Source organism: Arvicanthis niloticus, chromosome 20 (assembly GCF_011762505.2).
Source record: "Arvicanthis niloticus isolate mArvNil1 chromosome 20, mArvNil1.pat.X, whole genome shotgun sequence".
Classification (NCBI taxonomy): Eukaryota; Metazoa; Chordata; class Mammalia; order Rodentia; family Muridae; genus Arvicanthis; species Arvicanthis niloticus.
The window spans coordinates 30,248,498-30,260,790 of record NC_047677.1 but is presented as its reverse complement, the minus strand read 5'-3'; the positions used below and the strand labels follow the sequence as shown (position 1 = coordinate 30,260,790).

At 37.7% G+C, this 12,293-nt stretch overlaps 1 protein-coding gene across 3 annotated transcripts in view; it reads right to left on the bottom strand.

The window, feature by feature from the left end:
• The window catches only part of Ctnna3 (catenin alpha 3), a 1,449,584-nt gene that overhangs the window by 60,793 nt on the left and 1,376,498 nt on the right, over positions 1–12,293 (bottom strand). For all 3 annotated transcript variants that reach the window (XM_034524718.2, XM_076917155.1, XM_034524719.2), the window contains one exon: positions 596–701. In XM_034524718.2, the coding sequence (XP_034380609.1) occupies positions 596–701 (106 nt within the window). The remainder of the gene's footprint in view (positions 1–595; positions 702–12,293) is intronic.

The window sequence follows — 12,293 nt, the reverse complement described above, 5'->3', positions numbered from 1 at the left end:
ATAGTTTTTAAATCTGTGAAAAATACAAGGGAAAGAAATGAAACATATGCAGAAACACCAGTCTGCCCAAGAGTTACATAACTCCTACAGTTGACATCTTACTTTAGTTTTCTAATGATGCTGCAAGCTGTTGACATCAAGCAGCTAATATTTTAGAAGATTAAAGTGTGTGAACTACTCACTAACACCAAGGAAAAGACAACATTCATTGTGCCATTATAGCCAATTAAAAGAAATTTAGTTCATTTCAATCTGATAAAGCTGATCTTAAGACAAAGTATATTTAAAGTTATATATATGTATATATGTATATATGTATATATACATGTATATATGTATATATGTATATATACATGTATATATGTATATAAGTATATATACATATATATATATAACTAATCTTACTTTCTTAGAGTTTATTGTCTCACAATTTGCATAATTACAATGTTATACATTTTTGAAACTCTAATATAGGAAGCAAATGTACTCGATAGAGTTTAAAAAAAAATAGTCATCCACCTTTACTGTAGTCAATAATTAAACAGAAGAGAGCAAACAGTAAAGACTTTCCTATGTCTACTTATAAGTAGCTCACCTGGTTAGCAATCTGCCGAGCAAGAACATCCATCCTTGATCCTGACTCTGAGATCATTTTAGCTGCATAGATTACATCAGTGGTATGCTTTAGTGGCCCTTTCCCCCTGAAAATAAATAATATATATTAGTTGTGTTGGTTCATATATAAATAGATAAAATATAATAAATATACATATATTAAAACATATTTAAAAATTTTTAATCACCTTTAGTATGTATATGTGTTTGTGTGCATGTGTGTGTGTGTATGTGTGTGTGTGTGTGTGTGTGTAGGTATCTGCAGAGACCAGAAGAGGGCAGGCATTTGTTCCCCTGGATCTGGAATTATAGGCTGTTGTTAGCTACCCCACATGAGAGCTGGGAACTGAACGTGGGTCCTCTTTAAGAGTACAAGCAACCCCAAACAACTGAGTAACTTCTCCAGATCCTATAGACATATATCGATACTCACGTAAACAAGAGATTTACAACACAAAATAATAGTAATTAGACTTATATACTTTCCTTTTAGATAAGCCCAAAATATATTTAATTCTGGTCTTAAAAAAAAAAAGTTAAAATCTATGGTATTAAAATTTAGACAAAAGTACAAAAAAAATGAATAGCATTGAACTTTATTTTCAATTTTTTAATTATAGTAAAACTCAGAGACTTAATGTCCCAGGGTAGGGGGATACCCAGGGTGAGGTCACCCTCTCAGAGGTGAAAGGGAGAGGTGATGGAGGATGCAAGGATGAACTGGGAGGGGAAGCCATTTGGGATATAAATATATAAAATAATTAATTAATAAAAAGTCTCAGTTTATATCTTGGTGGACCCAGGTACTGAATTCAAATCTCATTTATTGTCAATATGTATACATTCAACCTTGCATTGTGAGAAGTCAGGCTACTTATTACTCTTTTAATCTATCTCAGATATTTTTAAACTTTTAATTGATCTTTCATTAATGTCACACCATAAACTGTAATAGCATTCACCTTCTCATCCCACAGTCCCCCATATATGCTCTCTGACACTTGCAATCTCCCACCCAAAAGACGACAAGCAACAATAAATAAATAAATAAATAAATAAATAGAAAAAATTTCACCATGGAGCTTTGGTGTGTAACGGTATGTCACACAGTATACTCTTTTGTTCAGACATTCTTTTTCTTGTAAATGTTCACTACAGTGAGTCATTGGTCTTGTTTGAGGGCTCTAGTTTCTGTGACACTCCCAATACTGAATCCTCAACAACAATCCTCTTGTATAGACAGTTGTTGCCCTGTGTCATAGAGATTCTGCAGCTTCAAATCAGCAGAACTGGCCTGTTCATATGTTCCAGCACTTCATAGATGGGGTTGGCCAGCCCACCAGATCCTTTGTGCCTCCCGTGCCACCAGAGCCAACTCTCCAGCTTTGCCCAGGAGAGCTCATTTTGGACATTTCTTTCCAGCTAGTTGCATTATGAATTTTATCACATAATCTCTTCCCTATAATTAATTCAAATACAGATTTGAGCTCAAGAAATCTGTGGTTTAGGACCTTTAGCATTGCAGCATAAATTAACATTTCTCTGTGGACCCCACAGTTATAGCTTTAAAGAACAGATATTGGCATCTTGAGACTAACCTAAGTAACCATCAGCAATTTAAAGGAGAATGCTGTCTAGTTTGCTGCAATGAGTTTGATGTTTTCTGTTTGCTTGTTTTTGTTGTTTTGTTTTGTTTCTTTCCAGACCAAAAATGAGTTCTGAAGCCTGGGAACAACTGATCAGCAATACTGAAAAGGTGTACTCTCTGTTTCATTTGAGAGACAATCTATCCTTTGTTTTTGACAAATGTGTATTATAAAACCGATTGCTGCACAAATGCCAAGCTGCATGCCCATCTTTGTTAGTAAGAGAGGAAGCCAGTTGCAGGGAATGGACTGGCAGCCTCTGTAACACTCCTTGCCTCTTGCTCTCAGTTGTCTATCCATGAGTTGTATCACATGAAAAAACAAGAGGAGCTAGGGTAGAGAAGAAGAACATGGTTGCAACCTCAGAGAATCCCAGGAAGTAAGGGGGTCCTGAGAATACACTTTGTGTATCAGATCCTTTAGACATGGGTCCAATAAAACAAAACTGAAAGACAGTATTATGCCGGAGGTTATGTTGTATGTTTGTTTGTTTGTTTTAGTAAAATCCTGCATGCATATTGTTTTGGGCTATTTCCACAAAAAAAAAAAAACCAAAAAACAGCAAAAGACAAAACAACAACAACAACAACAAAATACTACTGTATGCAATCAGTCTGTGCCTCTTTATCTTCACAGATAGAAATAGCATACAACAGAGACTTTCTAAGGATTACCTGAGTTTATTTCTCCAACATGCCCTAAATTGCTTTAAAGTATGGACTTGAAAATAAAACATGCTACAACTTAAGATAACTACAGCTAGCCGGGCAGTGGTGGTGCATGCCTTTAATCCCAGCACCTGGGAGGCAGAGGCAGGCGGATTTCTGAGTTCGAGGCCAGCCTGGTCTACAAAGTGAGTTCCAGGACAGCCAGGGCTACACAGAGAAATCCTGTCTCGAAAAACCAAAAAGAAACAAAAAAAAGATAACTACAGCTCATGATGCAATTGTGTAAAAATAAGATCCCTGCCATAATCTTATAGAGGAGGCAGGCAGATAAGAACGATGTGCCCATCCGATATTTCTGCAAGGTTCCATTTGTTTCTGTAGAGAGTGGTCAATCTGATACAAGAAGGAGGAAGAAAACAGATAACTTGTCTGTGTATTACATTAAAGTGGATCAAGTGTCTCCAAATTTCTGACTTTTTACTAGCCTGCATAAGGTGTGTGCATATGGACTAAGATTTAAAAAGATGTGCTTTTCTATATCTTGTTACCTGAAAAATAAATTGTTGAATGCTACCTGAGTGAAGGTAGCTATGCCATCTATGTATAACTACCCCTCAATTCCTATCCTCCATTGAGCACCAGGACACTGACTCTGAAGTGCTGACCTTTGGACTCTGGTCCTTATCCCTAGAAGACAATGAGTCCATAAGGTGTAATTCACAAGGATGATTATGTAGTTTATTTGTATTTTAATGCTAATAGGGTCTCCCCAAACTATTCTCACTAGAGGGTCTGGATGTAGATTTTGGGCATCTGCCTCCAGTTAATTCTGATTGGTAAATAAAGATGCTGTAGAGGAGAGAATAGGCAGGGTTTAGGGTTCCTGGTCATAGAACCAGAAAGAGGAAGAAGGGGAGAGATATAGAGGCTGCCATGGAAGGCAGTAATGTGCAAGAGGGAGAAGCAGAGCTTCCATAAAAAGGAGTCAAGAGAACTTGGCCAGAGGGATGCTCAACTGGGTCAAGAGCATCCAAGATGGAACATAGAAATTATTAAGTAGTTACTCGGAGTTATGGGTAGAAGGTATATTCTAACAGCATGGAGGGTAGGCAATTGCCGAGCTATTGTACTGCTTAATACATATTAAAATATAAAGACTGTACATATGTCTTTCATTTGAGAACAGAAACCATTGAGGCAGGTATTAACCCTGCACCAGGATTTACTTAAAATTCTAATACCTCATGATTATTCCGGGTTGTTTTAGAAAAAGGGAGGAGGAGTAATGAGCCATGTGAGTGTAACAATGAGACAGGAAGGGTAAGAAGAGAAAGATTTTGGTTAGACAAGTCAGGATGAAGATAGACAGGGAAGGAGAATCTTCATCTGTGCTTTAGTTACACCTTAACTTGAAGGTAATGATAGAAACAAAAGTGTCAAATATGACAGATATCAGAGAAATATATTTACTCACTCGGGAGATGTTATAGCTAGTTTTGTGTCAACATGACAAAAGCTGGAATCCTCTGGGAACAGGAAACTCCAGTTGATAAAATACCTCTATCAGATGGGTCTGTAGGCAAGGCTATAAGAGACATTCTTGGCTAATGATTGGTATTAGAATGCCCAGCTTTCTCTGTAGGTGGTGCCATCCCTAGGCAGGTGGTTTCGATTTGTATAAGCAAGCAAACTGAACAAACTGTGGTGCAAACTGTGGGTGCAAGTCAGTAAGTAGCATTCCCACCCTGGTCTATGCTTTAGCTTCTGTCTCTGGACTCCTACTTGGCTTGGCTTCCCTGAATGATGACCTGGGGTTGGGAAGTGTAACCCAACTATCTCTTTGTTCTCTATATTGCTTTTGATTAGAATCTTTATCGGAAAGAAATAAAAATAGAAATTAACACAGAAAAATAGTTCTACAATGTGATTTAAAAAAAAAAAAAACAGTACAGATTCACACAAAGTTAAATAATCCAAGACTGAACCTATCACTGCAGTGTGTGTTCCCTGTGCATATACTCCAAAACCCTTTCATTTCTCCTTTCCCATAATTCCTTTCAAAACCATTATAAGCAAGATGTCCTCTAAAAATAAACCAGGAAAAAAAATTTAAATGCCAGAGTATATAACACAATGAAAATCTGGCCTCAGAAATGGTTATCCCCACATGCCTGAACTGCTGACATAGGTTTCTTAGCAACTTTAAAAAAATCAACATTAATTGTTACAATATTTGAATTGCTCTTATCAAATTTGCTTTATGCATCAGGGAGAACTAGAAGTTATGTACATGGTTATGTTCGAGTAAGGAATTGTATTTCATTATCTCTATCCCTCTCCAGAGAAAGTTAAACTTAAATAAAGCTGTCTAAGCTCCCAAAAGACAATGCATCACATTTCAAGGTCTAAAACAATGGACAAAGGTTGTTTCTAAGGAGAGCAGCCAAGCCTCTTGCAGCTTAAATAACACACAAAGAGTTGTATCTACAGAAGGCAACTAATGGACTCTTATTTGCAAAATAAGATACGTTCCTGTATGAAAATCCTTGGTTAATAAAGGAGAAATTACTTCTAGCTCCAAATATAAACCTTGTTATGAAACCGTGATTTTAAAAGTCACAGTAAGTTTGGTACCTTCAAGTAATGATAATACACGATGGCAGACCACAATCACTCCCTTCCCCTCATTCTTAATTAGATGTATTGCCTGGCAAGCTTCCGCCTGAGTGCCAAAGAAAATACACATTTTATAAATGATTCCTTATCGTGCCAAGCTTCCAGACCAAGCTACAATTACAGAAACTATGACAGATTTCTAACATTCTCAGACTGAAACGTGCTGTGTAATGAAGGCTTTTCAAATTGGGGGATGCATTCAGAGGTTGTCTGTAACCTTCATCTTCATAATGCATCTGTGCAATTTCTTGTCATCAAATTGTGCCTTAAATCAGAGTTAAATCCTATAGAGAAAGACATCAAAGGGAAGAGAGGGGAGAAAGTGAAGTATCTGTAAATATTTTTAAAAGCCGGAGGCTGAGAAATTCTTAAATACAAATTGATCAAAATAATTATGTATAACCAAGATGGAAGGTGTTGAGGAAGAAACTTCCTAATGACTGGATTATGTGAGGTCATTCTTGCGTGTTTCCTTTTCACAATGTATATATTTTAAGGAACATCTTGGTATATATAATTCATCTTCAAAATTTGAGAAAAAGTACTTGTTGTACCAGTATGAAGACGTCAGTATGAGTAAGCAGAACCACATGAAGCTAGACCTGTATCAATCTCGGTACTCCTGTGAAGAAATGACATGTGGATATAGGAGAACTAACCAGAACCCAGGGGCCAGCTTGCATGTAAAGCATGATATAGAACAAGAGCGACACTTTCTCAAACAAGGTAGAAGGTGAAGGCTGGTAGCATAATTGTTGCCATACATGTGCTGTGGTATATGATTGCCTGCATTCACACATATGAATGAACTCATAAACACACACACACATTCATATATTCATATATATACATATGTATTAATACTTATATGAATATATATGGGGTATATATGATATATAACATATTAAAAAACCAAAGTTTTAAATAATATGGCAGATGACATAATGATAGTTAGTGAAATACAGATAACACAGATTTTATCTTATTTAGGTGGGTGAAGGATGTTCTTTGGAAAGTCAATTTATTATCTGAACAAACCCCTGCTGTCCATCTCTACCATTATTCTGTTCTTAATCCATCACATTTTTTAAATGTAGAGGCACCTTCTTTATTTCTTTCTCTTTAGATTTAATAAACAAGATGGAAACTATGAGGTATAGAGTTCCACTTGTCAAGGTTTTGGCTTAATAAAAGTAGTGCTAAATCATTTCATCTGTTGTTTTCAGAGAAAAGGAGTATCATTAAACCTATTTGGTATTTTGGGTTACCAATTAAACACAAAACAGAAAGACTATATATATACTAATAAAGAACATCAAATATAAACAGACACTGTGTTTGTGTAAGCATTGTTTTTGTTCAAGATTATGTAAGCACTCATTTACAGTTTATTTTTATTTATTGACAAAATTTCCTTCAGCTTCTTAAAGTTAAAACTACTTAAACTTCTTAGTATTTGTGATTTAGTTCTACAACAGATTGTCAGAACATATCTTCTTTCAGTTCTCTATTAGGTCCAAGACATGTAAAAAGAATTGCAATTGTCATGAAAGCCACCCAAGACTGATAAAGTAATGAGTGGTACCTACCTCAAGCAGATGAGGCAGGGCACCTCTGCTCTTCAGACCTTTGGCCCACTGGATGTGCCTTTCTTTTGAAAATTGTTGTTTGAGTTTTGAAGACTATAAGAGTCTTTGAAAAACCAAGTAGTTTGTGATCAGATTCCAATCAGCTTGTAATAATCAAGAAAAACGAGCGTTCTGAAATACCTTTTGGACTCCATTCTTGAAAGTTATTTCTTATGTCTCATATTTATTACTTGAACTAACTACAGAAAGAATATTGAAGCAGCCTCAACTTTTCCCTCTCCCATGTCATATTAGTGAGCTATTTGAGAATCCTGATGTCTCTTAGGACCCAGAACCATATTCCTTAAAGTATCAAAAACAGTGGCAACCAGAAATCTAATAGCAAAAAGGAAAAGACCAGAGAATGTCAGAGGAAACTGCAAATTCAGAATAAGAACACTCCCATCCAGGTTTCCAAATCCAGCATCTTGGAGATGCATGTAAGATTAGAAAATATTTCCAACTGGTACCATTTAAAACAAAAGAATAGCTGGTAAGCTCTTGGCATTGCCTCTTCGCATATTCCATATGGGTACCAAAACTGTATAAATATTTTTTTCAATTTACCACTTCTGAAGACAAATAAACAAATAAAACATACTTTTTAAAAAATTGTGGATGTCACTAATAGGCAGAAAAAACAAAAACAAAAATCTGAAAGAACCGTGGCCCTCCAGCCAATATAGCTAAAATTGTAAGGCATCTGTTCAACCTGGGCACAAAGCCAACTCGGTTTCTTATTTTGTAATTGCAATGACAGACAGAGATTGTCAATTATTAAGAATAGAAATTATAAAGGTTCTGCTTTGTGCATGATAATGATAGTTCTTCTTCAACACTACATTTGTTTAAGAACAGACTGGGTCTCCTTCAAAAAACAACAAAAAATCTCCTGTCACCTCTCTTAGTGTCTTAGTCAGGGTCTTCATTCCTGCATAAACATCATGACCAGGAAGTTGGTGAGGAAAGGATTTATTCAACTTACAGTTCCATGTTGCTGTTCATCACCAAAGGAAGTCAGGACTGGAACTCAAGCAAGTAAGGAAGCAGGAGCTGATGCAGAAGCCATAGAAGGAGGTTACTTACTGGCTTGCTTCCCCTGGCTTGCTCAGCTTGCTTTCTTATAGAACCCAAGACTACCCACCTAGGGATGTCACCACACACAATGGGCCCTCACCCCTTGATCACTAATTAAGAAAATGCCTTACAGCTGGATCTCTTGTAGGCATTTCCTCAATTGAAGCTCCTTTCTCTATGATAACTCCAGCTTGTGTCAAGTTGACACACAAAACCAGCTAGTACACTGAGTGAAAATTAGTCTAAGGTTACCACTGCTGTTTTGTTATTGGTGTGTGTGTGTGTGTGTGTGTGTGTGTGTGTGTGAGAGAGAGAGAGAGAGAGAGAGAGAAAGAGAGAGAGAGAGAGAGAGAGAGAGAGAGAGAGAGAGAGAGAGAGAAAGGACTGACAGAGACAGAGAGGAGGGAGAGGACAGTAGAGATAGAAAGACATGGAGAGAGACAGAAAGCTAGAGAAACAGAGAAACAAAGGAAGGGGATGGAGACAGATGCAGAGAGATAGAGAAATAGAGACAGAGAGAGGAGAGGGAGGGAGAGGAAGGGAGAGACAGACAGACAGAAAGAGAGGGAGGGGCGGGGACAGTAGATTGTCTGTGGAGACTCCATTACTAAAATCCCCCAACAAAGGTTTATAAAACTGAGATAAAAATAAATCCTTTCAGTGCCTTCAGTTCCCTGATTTCCACTTAACTATTAGTACTATATCAAATCCAGAAAATATGTGACACCAAGAACTTGATGGTGGGGAAAAAGAAGATAAGATAAATAAATGAAACAGCTAAACTGTTAGTGTAGGGGCAAAACTAGAATTAAAGGGAAGTAATTCTCTAACGAAGTCTTTATATTTTTAAATTATGAACAAAACAGAGGTCATTCAGATGAACAAGTAACTGGCTAATTTCCTTATGCAAAATAGATTTCTCTAGATTTCCCTGTGGGAAAAAGCAGTTGTTAAATTTGCACTGAAAATACATTGAGTGACAAAGCTTACCCTGTGGTTATCATGATCTAGAAATGTCATATTACTTAAGATTTTACTCAGTTGTCAGAAGCAGTACTGCTGGGTGGAGCTGCGAAGGTTTTCTACGGCACCAGTTTATCATTTATTCTAATCATACTTTAAGGACTTATGTAACCAAGCACTATGCATGTTCTGCTGTTGGGCTATAATTCCAAAATTCATTGCAGAGAATCATATCTTAGTTGTTCCACATTCCTTCATTCTTTGAAGGATATAAATACAGGTAACTTTAAACTGAACGACAAGAGGAATGAGTCATTATTACTTTGAGCCACATCACATGGTAACATCCTGGGCGATCTCCACATATGCACTGTCAAGCACCAGAATCCCACTGAAAACCTTGATGGAATCTGTTAGGTATTGTGAAGGAAAACCTACAAATTAGAGGTAACCATTCACTGTTTAAGGGGTCCTCTTAAAACTATATTCTCTATTTGCATGCTCCAATATCAAATCTTATGGAATAAGTAATTTCTCCTTGGGTCATTTTTTTTTGCAACAATAAATTGGTGTTTTCTTTCTGTTCTTTATTTTCTCCATGTTTGGTTTAGATCTACAAGTAAATATACCTAAAGGGAAAGTCATTATTATTACCTAGTTAACTTCTGGTTCATAGGCAAACTGGGACTTTGTTTTGGGGATTTGAGACTGAGCAGTACAATTTATTAAACCACAACTGAGGACCAAAGCATTAACTGCAGCTCTTGACACTGATGGAAATGGTGGTCACGTGATCTGTTCTGGGTGCGCCATTTTTAAAGACATACTGGAGTAGGCACTTCATATGCAGCATGACGGTCACCGTGTCCTCGATTTCACAGAGTGCTTTAACTTCTGTTATCAGCCACTCTCCTTATCATCCTCCTCACAGTGTTTGTGCTAAGTTTCCATTGTCACCGACACAAATAATCCCCAACTTAGGGCAACCTAAATGCCTTACAACAATGTGGATTTATTATTGTACATTTCTAAGGGTGAAGATTCCAAAATAAATTTAATTACACCCAAAGTTAAGTTTCAGCAGCATTTGTCTCTTCTTGAACCCCCTTTTAACTACCTTTTATCAGCATCTTGTTGGCAGCATTTAGACCTAAGCTTGTAGTTCTTCTATGTTAAGAGCTTATCACCACAACATCTGACTTTTTCATTATATTATGGCCTACTCTGTTATCTTCCTACTCCCTCTTATAACGATCCCTGCACTACTGAACTGCTTACCTAATATTTCATCTCAGAAACCTTAATGCAATCCCATCTTTAAAGTTCCTTTTTACACAAAGGATGATGTTCCCCAGTTCTGGGTATCAGGAACTAGGCCTCTTGGGTGCTCACCACTAAGCCTGCCATCATCCTCTAGAGTACATCACGGAAGTCAGAGTTGCCTTCTGTGAGGAAGCCATTAGTTTCATATTTTACATAAAATCAGCCATCCATTGGGCTTATAGGTGGTGTTTCTTTAAGGACGTATTCTTTTCTAACTTGACCTGTATTTTCCAGTGTTGGTGAAAGGTTCTCACTGTTAGAAACTAGTTGCTAGCTATCTACTTATAGTCCTTTTCTTGGAGTTCACATGAATACAGTTGACAGGGTCAGGGCTTTGAGGACATGGGCAAACCAGGATTACCCAGGGACACACTGCACATTGTGGGAGGTGTGTGTGTGTGTGTGTGTGTGTGTGTGTGTGGTATTTATCCTGAGATGTGGGTAGGGTGGCTGGAAAACGCAGAAAGTTTCTCCAGGTGGGAAGTTAGGCGCTGCAGCTACAGCAGCTCATTAAAGGCCTTCTCCATGGTTCCTCACAACGCGGCCCCAATAACCCGAGAAAGTCCGTGGGTTTCCAAAAAAGGCTTTATTGGCATGACAGATGATGGTTGAATCTGGATGTGCACCCCTGTGAAACTCAGTTCAGACCTGAGTTAAATAGGGAGGGAGAAAGGGGGGGTCTGGGGAAGAATGTTGAATTAGCTATGACCTCTGGCCTTCAGGTATCTCATAAGTATATAAATCTCTTGAGGCTGAGGCCTGTAGTCACACCCTCTACCTGTGCCCTTTGGAAGGGGCTGCATCCTCTGTGATTGAACAGTGCAGGTTAATGGAGTTCCATGACACGTGTTAGGAGCCTGGATTCTGGGAGGGCAGCGGAATAAATGCCCGTCCCTTCCAGGGTCTCCAGGCTACTTCCAACCAGTGCTTCTACCAAAAACCAAGACCCCTTTCACTCCACGGCCCTACACTGAGACACTACCTTAAATGTGACATGTTGATCTGTTAACCTGGTGCTACTCATGATTCACAGATGCCTGTAATATAATAAGGGTGAAGTCCATTTGGGGTAGATGGAGGGGAAAATTCAGGTGATTGTTGTCTGTACTAGTTTATCTTTGAGACTCATGGGAAATGAGTGCAACTTTCCATATCACATCTAAAAAAAATACCCACTGCACACTTGAAGGTTTCATTCAAAAAAATGTTATAGTTAGAAATACTTAAGAATGAACTTTAAGACATATGATTCGTGGGGCTGTGAAATACAGGATAAAGTGGCTTCTCAATGGTGATTCCCCAGTCCAGGGAGAGGTAAGAATTAATAAGGAAAATCTGTACTTTTTCTAACACAGAGACAAGACACCCTACCTAGGCTTCCACATTCCCTTCAAAGTACTATAAGTCATTATTCATGGACATCCTTGAAGATAATGGGATATCTGTGCTCAGCTCTAACATTTGAAAACAGGTACTTTCTTACCTCTACACATTACTCTCTTATGTATACACATTAATCAAAGCCAGTGCACTGCTAATACAATCAGCCCCTCTGACTGGGGAGTCTTCCTTTTTGCTCACAACAAAAGACTCAGCATTAATCATGTACAAAATCTCTTATAAAGCCTGGGCAATTTTTTTTCCAGCTTAAACTATTGTGATATACTGGCTGCCCCTTGTCTTTCAATATCAGACCT